The following is an 18,386-nucleotide window of genomic DNA, read 5'->3' on the forward strand; positions in this document are numbered from 1 at the left end:
ACAAGTAAAATCCAGATCTCAGTAACTTAACACACACACACACACACACACACACACACACACACACTCACTCACTCACAAAAAGGATTTACTTTTCACATACACCACGATCAAATGAGGGCTAGCCAGGTTAGAGAAATGGATTTGCTATATGTGATTTTAGTACTTATTTTTTATCACATTGAGATGTCAGAATTGAAAACAAACTTACGGCTACCAGGGGGTAAGGGTGGAGAGGGATAAACTGGGAGTAGATTAGGATTGACATATACACACTACTGTATATAAAATAGATAACTAAAAAGGACCTGCTGTATAGCACAGGGAACTCTACTCAACACTCTGTAATGACCTATGTGGGAAAAGAATCTAAAAAAGAGTGTATATATGTGTATGTATAACTGATTCACTTTGCTGTACACCTGAAACTAACACAACATTGTAAATCAACTGTACTCCAACAAAAATTTTAAAAAAATAAAGCAAATAAACTTTTTTTAAAAAAAAGATATCAGAATTGTTTCAAATAAAAGGGTTTTCCAGCCCCCTCCCCTTCCCTATCACATACCCATAAAGGTACCTTTGAAATCAATTAGTTCTATCTTCATTCTACAGAGCAGAAACTTAAGACAGGAAAGTTAAGTAAACACCCCTAAGTTAATTAGCTTGTTAAAACATGTTCCCTTCTAGTACTCCACAAGTTTCCTCTCTCCCTCTCCACCTATCTCTGAATAATCACTTGGAGTCTACCTCATCTTCCCCTGTAGAGCTGGACAGGAAATTTGTGTAACAGAACACATTTTTGGCACTATCAGTAGACTGAAGCCCTCTTTTTGTAGCCTCTCCTATATTTTTAAATCGTTAAAATCATATTTTATGTGTGACATTGTACATTGTGTTAACATTCTAACATTAAGTCCTCCCACGATCCTATAAACTCTTTTGCAAACATCCATTTAATTTAAACAAAATGTATTAAGTGCCTGTCCTATGCTAGGTACTAAACTAGCTGGTGACAAATGATGAATAAGAGTGTTCATTACATTAAACTGCTGGAGATAAATTACACTGAAGTACTTCAGAAGACAAGAAATACATGAGAAGAAAGAATTTTAGTATAAGATAGCAAATGCTAACTGCTGCATAATATTTAACCATGTGGATGAATCACAGTCTGCTTAAGCATCTCCCTATAATTGTGCATCGAGAGAGTATCCATTTTGGGGTATTATAAATAATACTGATAAAGTGATTGTCCTTGTATGTTTTCTATATGCAGGATTTTTCATTAGAATAGATTACTAGAAGTACAAATATTAAGTCAACATATTAACATTAAGGCTATTCAAGAATATAATAAAATTGTCTTCCAAAAGAATTATATGAATTTGTACTCCCACCTGCAGTATATTAGAACTTTTTAACTTCAGATCTATTAGCACTGAAAATTATCTTTTTGAAAACCACTGTTTATTTTATAGGTGAAAAATGGTATCTAATTTCAGTTTACATTTAACAAATGGACATTGATACTATTACACTCGATTTTGTTAGTTTTGGCTAGTGGTAAAGCAGCCCAGTTTTGAAAGTTCATATTTACAGCCTATACATACACAGCCTATATGATGCAACCAACATATATTTTAGGGAGTTATTTTTGGCTCTAGTTTTCCTATCGGATAAATGGGCAGGGAATCACAGTATCTTAGCATCAGAAGGGATATTGGCAGTCATTGAATCCAACTTCCACCCACTGCAGGAGTCCTTTCTATAACATCCCTGACAAAGGGACACCTAGCCACTGCTTGAACAGTTCCAATGATGATAATCTCACGTTGGGTAGTTCCCTGGATGATAATACTCTCTCTGTAACTGAGATAGAAATATGAAATTGCTTTATAAAGTTAAAAGGATGCTCTAAAAATTCAAGATTTTTCTAATTCATAGGTCAGATTAATCTGATGTTAACTTGTTTTGAAAATAGTGCCCTACTGTCAAAATCATATGATCTTGCGCTTCCCTGGTGGCGCAGTGGTTGAGAGTCCGCCTGCCGATGCAGGGGACATGGGTTCGTGCCCCAGTCCGGGAAGATCCCACATGCTGCGGAGCGGCTGGGCCCGTGAGCCATAGCCGCTGAGCCTGCGCGTCCAGAGCCTGTGCTCCGCAACGGGAGAGGCCACAACAGTGAGAGGGCCGCGTACTACAAAAAAAGAAAAAGAAAAAAAGAAAAAAAAGATATGATCTTGCATTTAAATAGTGCTTTATTATTTTAAAGATACTTTCATACCTCAGTCACATTTAGTGATTTAATAGCAGTTTTTACTATTCTGGTATGCTTACCTCTCTTTAAATGCCAAAAATCCTAGCATCACTGTTGTCATAATTCTGTTTTTCTGGTATTAAAAAAATAAAAAATCTAAATTATTTACATCTTGAAATAACTATAATTCAATTACTCAATTTACTTAAAAAAATCACATATAATATGTGGTCTAGACAGGCTCCCACTTGGGCACACAGCAAAAAGAAACCAATTATTGCAAGAAATAATTCTTAGTCCAAAATAAAGTTTCTGGTCCAGTAGAATATGACTTTCAAAGTACTAAAATTGATATAAGTAACTCTGCACTGTAATCTCCAGCTATACATGATAAAACTAATGAAGATGATGAAAACTAGAAAAATTTTTTGAAACAAAAACTATATAGCTCTCTATAAATTAGAAAAAAAACCTAATCCTAGTCAAAAGTCAAAAGGTGCTTTATAAATATCTCTACAAGGTTATTAAACAAGAAATGGGATTATTCAAAAGAAGTCAAGGAAATACTGGGAAGTAGCATATAAGCTTCATTGTTCTTTTGACTAGCGTAGTATCTGAAACAGCTTCTTAGGTGGAAAATTATGCTAATAATATACTCTTGACTCAACAATGGCACTAACGACAATGCATTTTGATGTTTAAGATCATATTTTCTAAGATCAAATAATAGTCCATTAAAATTTATCTGCGGGCTTCCCTAGCGGCGCAGTGGTTGGGAGTCTGCCTGCCGATGCAGGGGACGTGGGTTTGTGCCCCGGTCCAGGAGGATCCCACGTGCCGCAGAGCGGCTGGGCCCGTGGGCCATGGCCGCTGGGCCTGCACGTCCGGAGCCTGTGCTCCGCGACGGGAGAGGCCACAGCGGTGAGAGGCCCACGTACCACAAAAAAAAAAAAAAAAAAAAAAAAAAAAATTATCTTCTAGTTTATATTAAAAGGTTAACATGTTTAACATTTTTTATAACAGCTTTATTGAGGTATAAATCATATAACATGCAATTAACCCATGTAAGGTGCTTTCCATGCTTTTTGGTTCATTCATGAAGTTGTACAACTATCACCATGATTAATTTTAGAACATTTTAATCACCCCCCCAAGAAACCCTATACACATTAGCAGTCATTCTCCATCACCCACCCTTCCCCCAGCCCTGCCAGCCTTCAGCTACTACTATTAACCTATTTTCTGTCCATATGGATTTGTCTATTCTCGACATTTCATATAAATGGAATCATACAATATGTGACTGGCTTCTTTCACTCAGGATAATGTTTTCAAGGTCCATCCATGTTGTAGCATATGTCAGTCCTTCATTCCTTTTTACTGCTGAATAATATTCCATTGTTTGGATATACCACAGTCTGTTTACCCATTCATCAGTTGATGGACATTTGGGTTGTTTCCACTTTTTAGCTATTATGAATAATGTTGCTGTAATCATTTGTGCACACATTTTTACGTGCACATAGGTTTTCATTTCTTAGGGCTGTACACAGAGGAGTGGAATTGCTGGGTCACATGGTAACTCTATGTTTAACCTTTTGAGGAACCAACAGACTGTTTTCAGAGTGATGGTGCCATTTTACAGCCCCACCAGCAGTGTAAGAGGGTTCCAATTTCTCCACATCATCATTATTATTCATTAATATCTGTCTTTTTTATTATCACAACATCTGTTTTTATAAATGGTACTTTTTAATATTTTGTAATAATTTAGACATTAAAATTGTTTTAATATATTAAATATTATTTACTGATATTTTGCTTTATGAATTCTGAAGTCTTCAAATACTGATATTAATATATATTTCAGTATTAAACAAAACAGAGACCCCAAACTATCATTTTTGCACTGATTATTTCAATAAATAATTGCAAGTCCTCATAAAGCTTTACATGACAAATTACCTTCAGAGCTTAGTATTAGGTACAGCTTTTTCTCCACTTGTATATTTCCTTATACAAAAAAATGCGAGCTGTGTAACTCACTCTTTCTTTGTGCTGATTACTAGAAAGCTTAAAGATAGAGCTTTTTCTTAGTTGGGAATCTTGCAAAACTTTAACTTTTATTTTTATCTTATATCTTATGAGTCTTGTTTTTATATCTCTATATTTAGTAAAAGGCAACACAATCCTTTTTAGAGAGAAAATAGGGTATAAAAAAGTAAACAAATACATATGTAGTATCTAGTAACTATTTAATAAAATGAGTCATGGTACCTGATATCTATAGTTAGCTTAAGAATGGGGGAGAGGGAGCTTCCTTGGTGGCGCAGTGGTTGAGAGTCCGCCTGCCGATGCAGGGGACACGGGTTCGTGCCCTGGTCTGAGAAGATCCCACATGCCGCAGAGTGGCTGGGCCCGTGAGCCATGGCCGCTGAGCCTGCGTGTCCAAAGCCTGTGCTCCGCAACGGGAGAGGCCACAACAGTGAGAGGCCCGCGTACCACAAAAAAAAATAAAAAAGAATGGGGGAGAGGGGCTTCCCTGGTGGTGCAGTAGGTAAGACTCCACGCCCCCAATGCAGGGGGCCCGGGTTCGATCCCTGGTTGGGGAACTAGATCCCCCATGCATGCTGCAACCAGGAAGTCCACATGCTGCAACTAAATATCCCGCACACCGCAATGAAGGTCCTGCGTGCTGCAACTAAGACCTGACGCAGCCAAACTAAATAAATAAGTAAATATTAAAAAAAAAAATAGAAAGTTACTTTATATCTCTCTGCATTACTTTTTAAAGTCACATAAAAGAATTATTTGTCTATATGAAATACATGCATTCTTCCTTAAAGAAAAAAAGTGAGTATCTATAAGTAGTTATAGAAATACATTTGGCATGCATTACTGGTGATACTGAATAGAATTTAGGTTTTTGGTGCCAGAAACTGTACTTACCTCTGAGTGATTTCTGTAAAGTTAAAAGTCCAATAATTTCACTTATTAAGTTAGGGGAAAAAATCATATGTACCTTCCAGACCTAGGTGACAGTAACAAAACAATCTAAACCAAATAGGAGAATTGAATAAAATTTTTAATACCTTAAAAGAACACTTCTTGGGCTTCCCTGGTGGCGCAGTGGTTGAGAGTCCGCCTGCCGATGCAGGGGACACGGGTTCACGCCCCGGTCCGGGAAGATCCCACATGTTGCGGAGCGGCTGGGCCCGTGAGCCATGGCCACTGAGCCTGCGCTCTGCAACGGGAGAGGCCACAACAGTGAGAGGCCTGCGTACCGCAAAAAAAAAAAAAAAAAAAGAACACTTCTTGTACCCTCATTCTATTTCCACTCTATACTTGAGTATCATGAACACTTGGCAAAGTTTGGTCAAAAGGGCCATCACTATAAATTAATAAACATAAAGTTTGGTCCAAAGGGCCATCACTATAAATTAATAAACATCACTAGGCCATCACTATAAATTAATAAACATCATAAAATGACTTAAATTACCATGTGCTAAGTGGCAAGACCTTGCAGTTGAGTAAGTATTAATTTTCCAGAATAGTAGGAAACCTTAGCAATTGTATAGTTTGCCTCAGTCATTTTACAGATGTGGGAAATGAAGATGAGGTGAAAGAACTTGCCCCAAATGTCCTAAGTTCACAGCAGGGTGGGAACTATACCCAAGCTGATGCCTGTTTCCACAATACCATGATAGTTCAAATCAAAGTTTAAAATGCATCTGTTCTGCAGCTTTGTTTAAACCTTGAGTTTTAAAGAGCTGAACATGATATAGCGTAAAATAGCAAAAAGTTTTGATGAACGCACATTTTTAGCTAACAGCCAACTAGAATCCAAATAAAATAACAATGTTACTATCAGAGCAGATCATGGGCATATTATTAAAAGCAAGTGTAATGATGTCAACCTTAACGCTTTCTAGGATATTTTTTAAATCATAAGAATGCTATTAGATGGTATAGGGTCACTTGAGAAAATTACTTTCATACAAGCAAAGGAACAAACTTCTGGAAGAAGAGCTAAAGAGAAGTTCGATAGCTCTTTCTTATCTATTCCAATCCCTGAAAAGTGTGTGGAACACTAACTTCAGAAGTTGAAGATTACAGATGAAAAAAGGGAAGAAATAGTAAACCACACAGTCTGGAATCACAGATTGAGTTTTGGAAGATGGTTTGATCTTGAAATCTTTTTTACTGGTCCTCTCATGGCATTCATTGTCTTCTGATTAACTGAATTACATCTTCCCCTGAAATAAAATAAGTGTTAATGGTGACTTTTCATTCGTCGTTGTGTACAACAAAACGACATTGTATGGCACGTGGGGAGGACTGTATGTTTCACCTAGCTGACCCAGCTCACAGTCCTTCATAAAGAAATTTCCCTATGCAGATTTTCTGCTTACTGTATAATCCTAAACAGCAATATGTTACACCATATCATCTTGTCAAGCTAGAGAGGCAACTAGCTCAAGAGCAGATAATCCAAAGGCTTGGAAGCAGCCCATGAGGCGGCCTAATGTGGAGAGCTTTGTCCAAAGAGGGATGAGATCCCCAAGAGGGATGATACTTGCCTCTGGAAACGTAAATTAAAGCTAGGAAAATACATAGAGAGAGGCCATGAAGTAGAGCAGGGACAAGGTGGAAATAAGGATCCATGAGTAAACCAAAGATATGTGACCTAAAATTACAATAAAATTGAAACTCTGATATATACCAAGGTCTATGATATAAAAGTGATATAGAAAGTGAAGATAGCAGTTGGTAATGAGAAGAAAAATGAAGTGGAGAATAAACTAGGGGTCTATTATACTACAAATAGTAATAACACCATTTTTATAGCAGATAATCTGTGTCAGGGACTGTTCTAAATTTTATTTATTTATTTACTCGTATCAACTTCACAAAATCCCTATGGTGTAGACACTATCATTAGCCCTGTTAGATAGAAGAAAGAAACAAAGTTATATAGTTAGTAGGTAGATCTGTAATTTGAATTCAGGAAGTCAGAGTTCAAAGTCTGTGCCTTTAATTTCCATTCTATATGGCAAATCACTAAGGTGATGATCCATGAACATCTGCTAAGGTCTTTAAAGCTTCCCTGAATTCTAATTCTAATATCTGTGGGCCCAGTTATATTGGAATTCCTGTTCTTAGATTTCCATGAGATCACCTTTCCCTTACTGACTTACATATCTTTATAAAGCCAACTTCCCCGTATGCTCACTTGATGTAGTAAGAGCCAGCTTCAATTCCCTGCAAGGTGCTTTAAAAAATATTTTTCTCAGCGAGTGATGTCAGCAAAAATGAGGGAATAGAGACCTCCAAAACTTATTTCCTCCATAAAAGCAATGAGAAAATTGGCAAAAATGGTCAGAAGCAACTTTTTCAGAAGTCTAAAAATTAACCAAAGGCTTGCAGCAATCCTGGAGAACTTAATACACACACACACACACACACACACACACACACACACACACAACTGAAACTCTGCAAGAACACTGAGCGTTGTAATATTTTAACTTGCCCTACCCTGCTTTCCTCAGCTCTGTGGTATTGCTGTGAAGAAATTGACAAACTAATCCTAAAATTCATATGGAAAATAAAGGGACTCCGAACAACCAAAACAATCTTGAAAAAGAAGAATAAATTTGAAGGACTCAGACTCACTGATTTCAAAACTTTCTGAAAAGCTAGAGTCATCAAGACAGCATGGTACTGGCATAAGGACAGACTTATAGATCAATGGAATAGAACTGAGAGTCTAGAAATAAACATATGTTTATGGTTAATTTTTTAAAAGGGTGCCAAGGCAATTCAACTGAGGAAGAATAGTCTTTTCAGCAAATGGTGTTAGGACAACTGAATAGACACATGCAAAAGACTGAAATTGGACCCTTATTTCACACCATATATAAAAATTAACTCAAAGTGGATCAAAAAGGAGCTAAAATTATCAAACTCTTGGAAGGAAACCTGTATAAATCCTTATGTTCTTGAATTAGGCAATGATTTCTTAGATATGATACCTAAAGCACAAGCAACCACTAAAGTGATCCTAGGAAGCCAATATCAATTGGACTTCATCATCATCAAAACTTTCAGTCTTCAAAGAACATCATCAAGAAAGGAAAAAAACCCCAAAGTTGGAGAAATTATTTGCAAATCATATATCTGATAAGGTCTAGTAACCAGAATATATAAAGGACTCTTACAACACAACAAAATTAAGACAAACAACTTATCAGTAATTGAAAAATGTGCAAAGGGCTTGAACAGATATTTCTCCAAAGATAATATACAAATGGCCAGCAAATGCATGGGCACTAAGTATCTAATGAGGGTCCCCGGAATACAAAACTTTACATGTTGTCACAACTCATTGCTGGAGAAACTAAGTCTTTTCCTATATGATTCCACTGGGGGACTTTTAGACACTTGTGCCTGGTTTCCTCCAAACTTCACCTCATACACCCTTTTCCTTTGATGATTTTGCTTTGTACCCTTTTGCAGTAATAAATCTTGGCTGCGTGGGCACATAGATGCTGAGTCCTGTGAGTTGTTCTAGCGAATCATGCACGGGAGTGGTCTTGGGGCCCTCCCAACACAGAAGTATAGTAGTTTCCAGAGGGAAGTCCTTTTCCAGAATTTACTTTAATGTTTTAACTACACTGTATTTCCACTGATGAAAATGTACAAAGATAATGAATTATAATTTAAAGTATTTATGACTACTCAAGGAAGAATACTTATCAATCTAGCCAAATATCGAACAAAATGTTGCTTTCCCATGAATTTTCACCAAAGAAACTTGCTATATTGCATGCATCTAGAATGCCTGTATTTGAAAAGGATTCTGATCTATAGCTAATTTATATCTTCATTTACAATTTTTATATTGTTAAGTTATATATGAAAATCTTCCCTATGTGAGGTAAGGTTATAAAAGACAAGGATTGCCTGAGTAATTCTTCTGTACTTAGTACAGGACCAGGAAAATCCATGTGTAGATATAACCTCCTAAACTCATAAAATATTCCTCTGTTCTTTATTCATTCTTAATTGTTTTTGTTCACATAGGGAAACACAGTTTAAACTGTACTGGCATCTACATTTATTTCAGTGTCCATATTTCCTCACTACAAAGGTTAAGGCTGATAATTTAATTGGATTTATATCGTTGTTAATGGTGTAGTTGTATGCTCTACTTGGGAACAGTATTATTCTAGCTTGGAAACCAAGATCTTATCATGTTTGAGGACGAAAAGCATTCCTGGAACTTACAAAATATATATAAATAGTGAATGGAGAGAACAAACTTCTTTAAGTTCTCTTATCATCTGCTATTTTACATTGTTGCTATAAAATCTGGACGTTCAACATACAATGGACACCTGTTTTGTGAGTACCATTCACACGTGAATATAATTAATTAGAAAGGAAATATATAGTTAGACTTAAGTTTTCACTAGATTCTCTTTCATTCTAGGCAGTTGATCCATCTGTTGCCTTTTATTTATTTATTTTTTAAAGGGATTAAAAAGAATTTAATTGAAGTATAGTCTACAAACACAAAAGTACACATATAATAAATGTATAGCTTGTTAAATTTTCATAAACTCAACACTTCCATGCAAGTAGCATCCAGATTAAGAAGTAGTACATTATCAATATCCCAGGGACGCCTTATTGTTTTTTTTTTTAACATCTTTATTGGAGTATAATTGCTTTACAATGGTGTGTTAGTTTCTGCTGTATAACAAAGTGAATCAGCTATACATATACATCTATCCCCATATCTCCTCCCTCTTGCGTCTCATCTGTTGCCTTTTAAAACTTGGTAGGAGCCAGAGAACTGAAATACAAATAGTTGAGCATTTATCCTCTTATTTCATGATTGCTTTCAGAGATAAGAGGAATGGTCAATTCCCAATTAACTCTTTCCTAGCCAGGTCCTTTTGTAGCATGACTAAGAGAAGTTGAAGAATAATGGGAAATTCTGGGCTTCTCCAGTATTATCAGGCTTCTAAAGATTCTGGAAACCCCTCTATCTGAACCCCATAGTCCATGCAATTTTTTAAATAAATATAGAGTAAATTATGAAAATCATATCATCCATTTGGTAAAGACCATTAAAAGTTTTTACAGACACTAAATATAAATAATATATGTACTCTGCCGTTAGGGTTGATAAGACAATAGGAGCTGTAGGTATCTTGAAATGGAAAGACAAGATCAGATTTTCATTTATTGTCTATTTTTAAATTCCTCCAGGATACAAAAGTGGACACACCTTGTGGGTGGTGTAAATATAATCTGCAATTCAGGAAAAATTGAGGCTGATGACCTTAGAGATGGTAACTGAAGCCATGAGTAAATGAGATCGTTTGTTAAGAGCACACAGAGAGGTAAGAGAGTCGGTGATATACACTTGGAAAAGCAACTTTTAAGGGATAGGAGAATCACTAAAGATAGGGCCACCATTTAAACAACAGGAAAACCCAGGAAAATATACTGGCATGGAAGTCAAGGGGGGTGGGTGATAGTTTTAAAAAGTGAGCACAGTTAGCAGTATGAAATGCCTCAGACATGTCTGCTACCAGGAGGCTTGATAAGGAGTCATTGTATTGTATTTGGCTATTAAGAGATAAACTGTGTCAGAACTCAGTGGTGGGGGCAGAAGGCAGCTGAAAGAGGTCGAGGAGTGAATAGCAAAGGCAGTGAGTGTATCCACTCTTTCATGAAGTTTAGCTGAGAAAAAGAAAGCTAAGGTAGTAGTTTTATGAGGATAGGGCAAAATAGAAGTTTGTTTTTGCTGTATTTTGGTGGAAGAGATGAGCATGCTGCAGACAAAGGACACACCACAGTCAGTGGAAGAGAGATTGGAAATATGAGAAAATAATTAGGAAATGAGTCCTAGAGGCAGCAGATAGACTTTGGAAGAAGTATGGGATCCTTTTACTTTAAGGCAGAAGGAGGAACGGGAAAGATGGATAAAGATGTGCATACATTTGAAGGCAAAAGGGAAGGCAGTTGGATTTCATACCTGAGGAACTCTTTGCTTTGTGAAGCAAAAATATTAACTAATTTTCTAAAAGTGACAACTTTGGACCAGAAGATGGAATTCATTCATTTATTCACTCAGCAGATGTTATTGAGCATCTTCTATGTGCCACCACTACATTAGGCACTGGGGTACAAGGACAAATTGCGGTTCTTACAATCTATTGGGGAAACAGCAAAATAAATAGATTGTACAATTAGCTGCCTTAGCAGAGGTTTGCATAGGTGCTTTGTAAGCATACAACAGATGCAACTAATTCTGGCTTTAGGGGGATCCACATGGAATAGTAGCCAATTAAGAACTAGGGAAAGGACATTCCAGACAGAGGGAGCAGCACAGGCGTCAAGGTATAAAGCAGATGATAGACACAGGAATCACATATATCATTGGTCTGGCTGCAGTACAGGGCGTAAGTAAGAACATAGCTGGAGAGGCGGGCACTGCGTGTCAGACAGGACCTTGTAAAACACACTGAGCAGCTTTGCTGAGATCCTTTGGACAATGCAAAGTCACTGAAATTTTATACACTGAAGTGTTCTTCACCTGTATTTCAGAATGATTGCTCAGAGAGCAGAGAAGAAAAATGAGTATGGTGAGGACAAGACTAACAGCTATGCTGTTGAGATTATATCTCAAGTCTACATTTAAACCTGGGAGCTCTATTTTCAAATGAACAATAACAAGATAGAGTTGTCGAAAAAGGCAACGAAACAGCTGGATAGTCTAGAACCTATGTCATGAGGAATGGCTAATGTAACTTAATATTTTAGCTTAGGTGGTAAAAAAAGCTATGAGAAGACGGAGAGCTGTTTTCAAACCTCTGAAAAGCTGTCGTATAGAAAGAGTGTAGACTTCCTCTTCAGAGGATGGAACTAAAAGCAATGGGTTTTAAGGAAGTCTCAAAGAAAAAGAAGAAGGAACAGAAGTTTCAAGGAAGAAAAATAAGGAGTTGATGCTTTAACAAGCCTAAAAATTAGAATTGCCTTACAATCAAACAGAGCTGCCTCAGGTGCCTTATCTGGAAGCGAAAGCATTATATTCAACAACTCTCAGATGCATTGCTAGAATTCTCTGTTTGTGGGAATAGAAGTTAAGTTTATTGTGTGTTTCAACAAGCTCTAGTCAGTCTTTCTGCCTGACTCTGAAGTATACAGTGCACTGTACAGGCATACCTTGCTTTACTGCACCTTGCTTTATCGCACTTTGCAAATAAATCTGTAGAAATTTTTCTACAAATTCGAGGTTTTGTGGCAACCCAACACTGAGCAAGTCTATCTGCACCATTTTTCCAATAGCACTTGCTCACTTCATGTCTCTGTGTCACATTTTGGTAATTCTTGAAAAATGTTTCAAACTTTTTCATTATTATTATTATATAATCTGAGAAAAGATTCCTTTCAAAATATTACTGCTCATTGACAATGCACCTGGTCACCTCAGAGCTCCAATGGAGATAGACAACAATTGGTTTTCGTGTTTACTAACACAACCCCCATTCTGCAGCCTGTGGAGCAAGGAGTTATTTTGACTTTCAACTCTTACTACTTAAGAAATGCATTTCGTAAGGCTATGGGCTGCCATAGTGATTCCTTTCATGGATTTCGGCAAAGTAAATGGAAAACCTTCCGGAAAGGATTCACCATTTAGATACCATTAAGAACATTCATGATTCATGGGAAGAGGTCAAAATATCAACATTAAGAGGAGTTTGGAAGAAGCTAATTCCAATCCTCGTGCATGACTTTGACAGGTTCAAGACTTCAGTAAAGGAAGTAACTTCCATCTGATGGAAGTAATGAGAGAACTAGAATTAGAAGTGGAGACTGAACATGTGACTGAATTGCAATCTTGCAATTGCAATTGTAATTACAATCTCATGATAAAACTTTCACAGATAAGGAGTTGCTTCATGTAGTTGAGCAAAGAGAAGTGGTTTCTTGAGATAGCATCTACTCCTGGTGAAGACTGCTGAAATGACAACAAAGGATTTAGAATAGTACATAGATTTAGTTGATAACAGTGTCAGGGACTGAGAGGATTGAGTCCAATTTTGAAAGAGGTTTTACTGTGGGTAAAATGCTTTCAAACACCATTGCATTCCACAGAGAAATCATTCGTGAAAGGCAGCGTCAATCCCTGTGGCAAACTTCACTGTGGTCGTATTTCAAGAAACTGTCACAGCCGCCCCACCTTCAGCACCCACCACCCTGATCGGTCAGCAGCCATCAACGTCAAGAGCAGACCCTCCACCAGCAAAACGATTCTGACCTGCTGGAGGCTCAGTGACGGTTAGCATTTTTTTAGCAATAAAGTATTTTAAAATTAAGGTACGGATATTGTTTTTTAGACATAATGCTCTTGCACTACAGTATAGTGTAAACATAAATGTAATATGCACTGGAAACCAAAAAATTCCCGTGACTTGCTTTACTGTAATATTTGTTTTATAGTGGTGGTCTGGAATCAAACCTGCAATATCTCTGAGGTATGCCTGTATATCCTTTTTTTAATCTTTCATTTTTAAAAACTGAAATATAATTGATGTACAATATTCTGTAAGTTATAGGCATATAATATAGAGATTGACAATTTTTAAAGGTTATACTCCATTTATAGTTATTATAAAATATTGGCTATATTGCTTGTATATTCTTAAAAAGCAATGTCTTATACACGGTGTAACTTAGAAGAATCCTGATATGTGGAAACTCAGTTTCAGTCAAAGCAGTGAAGCCAGCAGAAATATAAACAGCAGACTCAGCAAAAAGCTCTAGTTATCTACTAAAGAATCAATTATTTATGTATTCAGCATGGGAAGAACTGCAAATCATTCATTGACCTTTCCAGTCACCATAGTATCCACATGGTCAGAACCATTTTGACTATAAAGATTAACAATTCACTCTAGAGTGAAAATCCTTATTAACATTTACACAGGGAAACAGGATTAACATCTTCCTGGGAAGCTGTTAAAATAGGCTTTGATTGTATGTTCAGTGATCCTGTATAATCAAACTAGGAACTATTCCACCCAAATGATTTTTTCAGATAAACAAAGCTAAAGGAGGATGGCTAAGGCAAGTCCCTGTCGCAGAGAGAGGGGCTAGGGAGATCGGGAAAGAAACACAGGAAAATAATATTTACCATTTACTGGAATTTAGAACCAATTATGTGCCAAGCATTTCACTCAGCACTTTACTTACATTATATCTCTAAACCCTCACAAATCCCCTGCAAGATAACTACAGTACCACTGCTTCCCTTCTACAGAGGAAGAAAGAAATTGAGGCCCCAAAAGATTGAACCACAGTTAGGCACAAATGTGATATTCAAATCCAAATTTGCAGTGACTCCAGAGTCTGTGGTCTTTCATCGTATCACGGCCTCTTAAGGGAGGTGGCATTTTGCTACACCTTGAAGGAGGCAGAACAGGAGTGTAAGAGAAACATTGTACTCCAAGTAGAGAACATGGTCTGAGGAAAGGAATGTGGGTGCCAGTGCTGCAGGGCTTCCAGCCAAGCACCCAGAACCATAAAGTTTGAAGTGATTGTCCATTTTCTGGATAAGAGACTACTGTGAGCGATGCTATTTTGTCTCAATTTCCTGCTTACCTTCATTGGCACTAGAAGTCCAAGCCTCCCTTTATCCCCTATTACCCTGACTCTCATTCTCAAGTTGTTCTATGCATCCTCTTGTTGGCTCCAATCCCCAGTGCTAACTCCCTTCCTCTCAGTCCTTTCATTGAACCTCTGGAGACTCCAGATCAGTGATTAGCCGATTACCTTTATGGCAAAACCAGCCCTCAAGGTCCTCTACCTCCTCGCCTCACGTAGCTATGTCCTGACGACTCCAGCTCTCTTTCTGGCTCTTCTTCCCTTGACTATCGCTGTTGAAACTCTTCAGAGCTATATCTTAGACTATCTCTTCTTTTCACCCTGTGTATTCTCCCTGATGCATTTCATTCATTCACATGGTGTCATTTACCATCTCTGTGCTAATAAGTTCTAAATCCATATCTTCAATCCTGATCTTTTTTTTTCTTTCTGAGATTCATATATCCAATTGCTCTTTGGACACTTCCATTTGGATAATGCACACTGAAAATTGAATTTATATCCTAAACTTAAAACATATACCAAAATAAAGTTAATAAACATTAGATATTTAAATGTCAAATATTAAGCCATGTAAGTACTAAAGAGACGTGATGAATGTTATGAAACACTGAGGTGAAGACAGTCTTTTAAACTATGACATAAGAAGCCATAAATAAAAGATAGGTCTGACAACATCAAAATAAACTCTATATACCAACATCATAAATAAAATGAAAAACCAAATGAAAAACTGCAAAATATGTGCATTGTCTTTCATAATTCACTGATCACTTTCCTGTCCTGTCATTTATAAGTATACACTTTCTAGCAATAGCAATGCTGGGTCTATCTTAGACTTCACCATGCATAACTATGAGGTAAAATGCCTTAAGTTTCATGACAGCAGAGGGATAACCACTTATTTGTTTGAATTCTAGCAATTACAAATCAAACTAAAAGAACAACTAAGGAAGCAAATATGCAAAATACACTCTTAATATGGGAAACATATCTCATTTTTACCTTTTTATTAAAGTTATATGTTTTCCTTTTCACCCTCCATATACAGAAACTTGGTACCTTTGTTTCCCATAATTCCAACAGCTGTTTCCCTACCAAGCCAAACCAATCAAAAACCTAGAAAAGTGAATAACATAATTTACAGTAAGAGGAAATTCTTAGAACTTGGAAGTAAAAAAAACAAAAGTTACCTGAGACCTTTCGGCAAGGTATGTACAGTGCTCACGGCTGGTCTTGTGGTAACCCTAGGTGAAAGATACAGAAGTAAAGAATTCAGCATCAGAGAAGATTTATAATACTAGCAAAACTATTGCTAAGTTAAGTTTATGTCGCTATGCTTTTTTAAAGTAATGTACAAAATAGTTTTGTAAGTATATTGTGAGAATTATATAGTAGGTTTGTAGATAACATACTAAAAATCATGGCAGTTCCAAAGGGACGTCTTAGTATAGAATAAAAACAAACCTTTGACTCTTGTTCCAGTCTCAGTGCAGAGTCTTTTAGTTGATTTTCAAGACTCCTTTTTTCTTTCTCTAGTTGTTTAAGCAATGTATTTAAGGCTTCCTGAAAGTATAAACAGTAAATTTTTACATGTGCTCACATTCTAAATAACAATAAATATGACCACCAATTTCTTCATTGACAAATTCCCTCTCCTCTGTATCAGTCTGTGATTTCAGAAGTCTTTAATATGTACCTTTTCAGTAATAGTAATAGTAATAATTACAATATTCATTGAACCCTAGCAATATGCCATGTGCTAAGTGCTTTCCATAGATTATTTCATTTAATTCTTATTATAGCCATGGAGATGGCTAATATATTTATTTCCATTTTATTGTTGAGAAAACTGCTAGAGGTTAAATAACTTGCCCAAAGGCACAGAGCTAATAAATGGTAGAGCTGGAGTTAGAATCCAGGTAATCTGACTCCGAAGACAACACACACTAACACATTATTGTATGTGTATTCATAAGATTGTTACCAGGGTAACAAAAGCAGAGTGTTAGAACAGGCGATAAGGTTGATAATGAGGGGAATTGTGAAAATATTGTAGAGTAGGACAGTTCTGGAATCTAAGACATCAATCCATCACAAATACCCCTCATCACAGATAGCTGAAGCTGAGTAGAGAAGAAGGTCAGCCAAGTGCCAGAGCAATAATGCACTACACTGATTTGGTTTAAAATTTTAGTTCCTAAACTAATAACTGATCTTTTCCAGTAACTCCAATTATTTCCCATATTCTTACATATTAGATTTTAAAATCGCCAAGTCAAATTCTACACAACTCCTGTTGGTCATGATCTAGGTCACCGAATTTATTAAAAGACACATCAAATAAAAATGGAAGCTGCCGATTTAAATCTCCACAGAGCAAACTGCAAGCTATCTTAGAGCGCATACCCTTCTCCTGAAACACAGCTCATTCTTGAAAAAATTTGCTTATTCTCTCTTAGATACTTGTTAATAACTATTAGAAGTGTAAAAATTGTATTAATAGGAATAATTAGGTCAGCTGAAACAGGACAATTTCTAGTCTCTAAAAATAACAGCAGTGATAAAACAAAAATCCTTTGGAAGTGACAATTCTCCACTATGCATATGTGCATCCCTGTTAAAACATGATTAGTGATCTTTCTCAGGCAGGCATTATTTGTCTTCAAAAATTATGCACTGGCGTCCTGAATGGTTTTCAATCCCCCTCCCCCAGATACAAACTTGCTCCAAGAAAATCAATGAAAGCCCTGTAAATACAAGAGGATAAGCCGACTGAGTTCGCTATAAAAATCAAACCCTTATGAAATAAACCAATGCTCAAGGATGACAGTTTTTGAAGGGACAATCAGGGAGTGATGGATATAGTTCAAAATTTTGCTGCATAGACCCCTTCTCCAAGGATTCCAAGCTTAGCCTTCCATAGTAATATGCTTCACTTACATCATTTGTTAAATACATTTTTAGAGATGTACAATAGGATCTAATCATTTTTAATATTGAGTCAATGGGAAAATGCACTCCAAATTCTAAAAGGAATTAATTTACAAATAAACAACTGGAATAAAATTATTTTTATATTAATGAGATATGGTCCAAAACTGAAGGAGATATGGTCCAAAACTCTAGAAGCTCATACAAGAAATGTAGATAGGAAAGACATAAATTCAAGAGCTGAAGCAAAGTATTTGAGCAATAAATAAGAGGCAAGGTAAGATCACTAGGGAAGGCCTTGGTTAGCGAAGGCTTGGTGTATGCCAGTTTCGGGAGTCTACACACTGGGAGCTATTGAAAGTTATTAAAGAAGCGACATGATGAAAGCAGAGGTTTAGGAATATTAATCGAGTGGCAGTTTCTATGACAAAAGGATGATTTCTGTTACTTGTTGGTGTGGATTTGCAGTTTTAACCCTTGAGGTTTAAGCATTTTTAATATGCTT

General features: G+C 36.6%; 1 protein-coding gene and 1 long non-coding RNA gene across 2 annotated transcripts in view; both read right to left on the reverse strand.

The window, feature by feature from the left end:
* Positions 1–1,672: 1,672 nt before the first annotated feature.
* LOC132413812 (uncharacterized) lies at positions 1,673–5,370 on the reverse strand. Its single transcript, XR_009516812.1, has 3 exons — positions 5,353–5,370; positions 2,341–2,393; positions 1,673–2,200 (listed from the first exon to the last, which is right to left on the reverse strand). It is a non-coding gene; the product is annotated as an uncharacterized lncRNA (long non-coding RNA).
* Positions 5,371–6,419: 1,049 nt separating this feature from the next.
* The window catches only part of CCDC169 (coiled-coil domain containing 169), a gene marked incomplete at its 5' end in the record, with an annotated part of 42,363 nt that continues 30,396 nt past the window's right edge, over positions 6,420–18,386 (reverse strand). Inside the window, 6 exon segments of the mRNA XM_059996194.1 lie at positions 6,420–6,519; positions 9,731–9,788; positions 13,288–13,298; positions 13,533–13,540; positions 16,141–16,194; positions 16,415–16,513. Of these exon segments, the coding sequence (XP_059852177.1) occupies positions 6,420–6,519; positions 9,731–9,788; positions 13,288–13,298; positions 13,533–13,540; positions 16,141–16,194; positions 16,415–16,513 (330 nt within the window).

The sequence above is a fragment of the Delphinus delphis genome, chromosome 18 (genome assembly GCF_949987515.2).
Source record: "Delphinus delphis chromosome 18, mDelDel1.2, whole genome shotgun sequence".
Taxonomy (NCBI): Eukaryota; Metazoa; Chordata; class Mammalia; order Artiodactyla; family Delphinidae; genus Delphinus; species Delphinus delphis.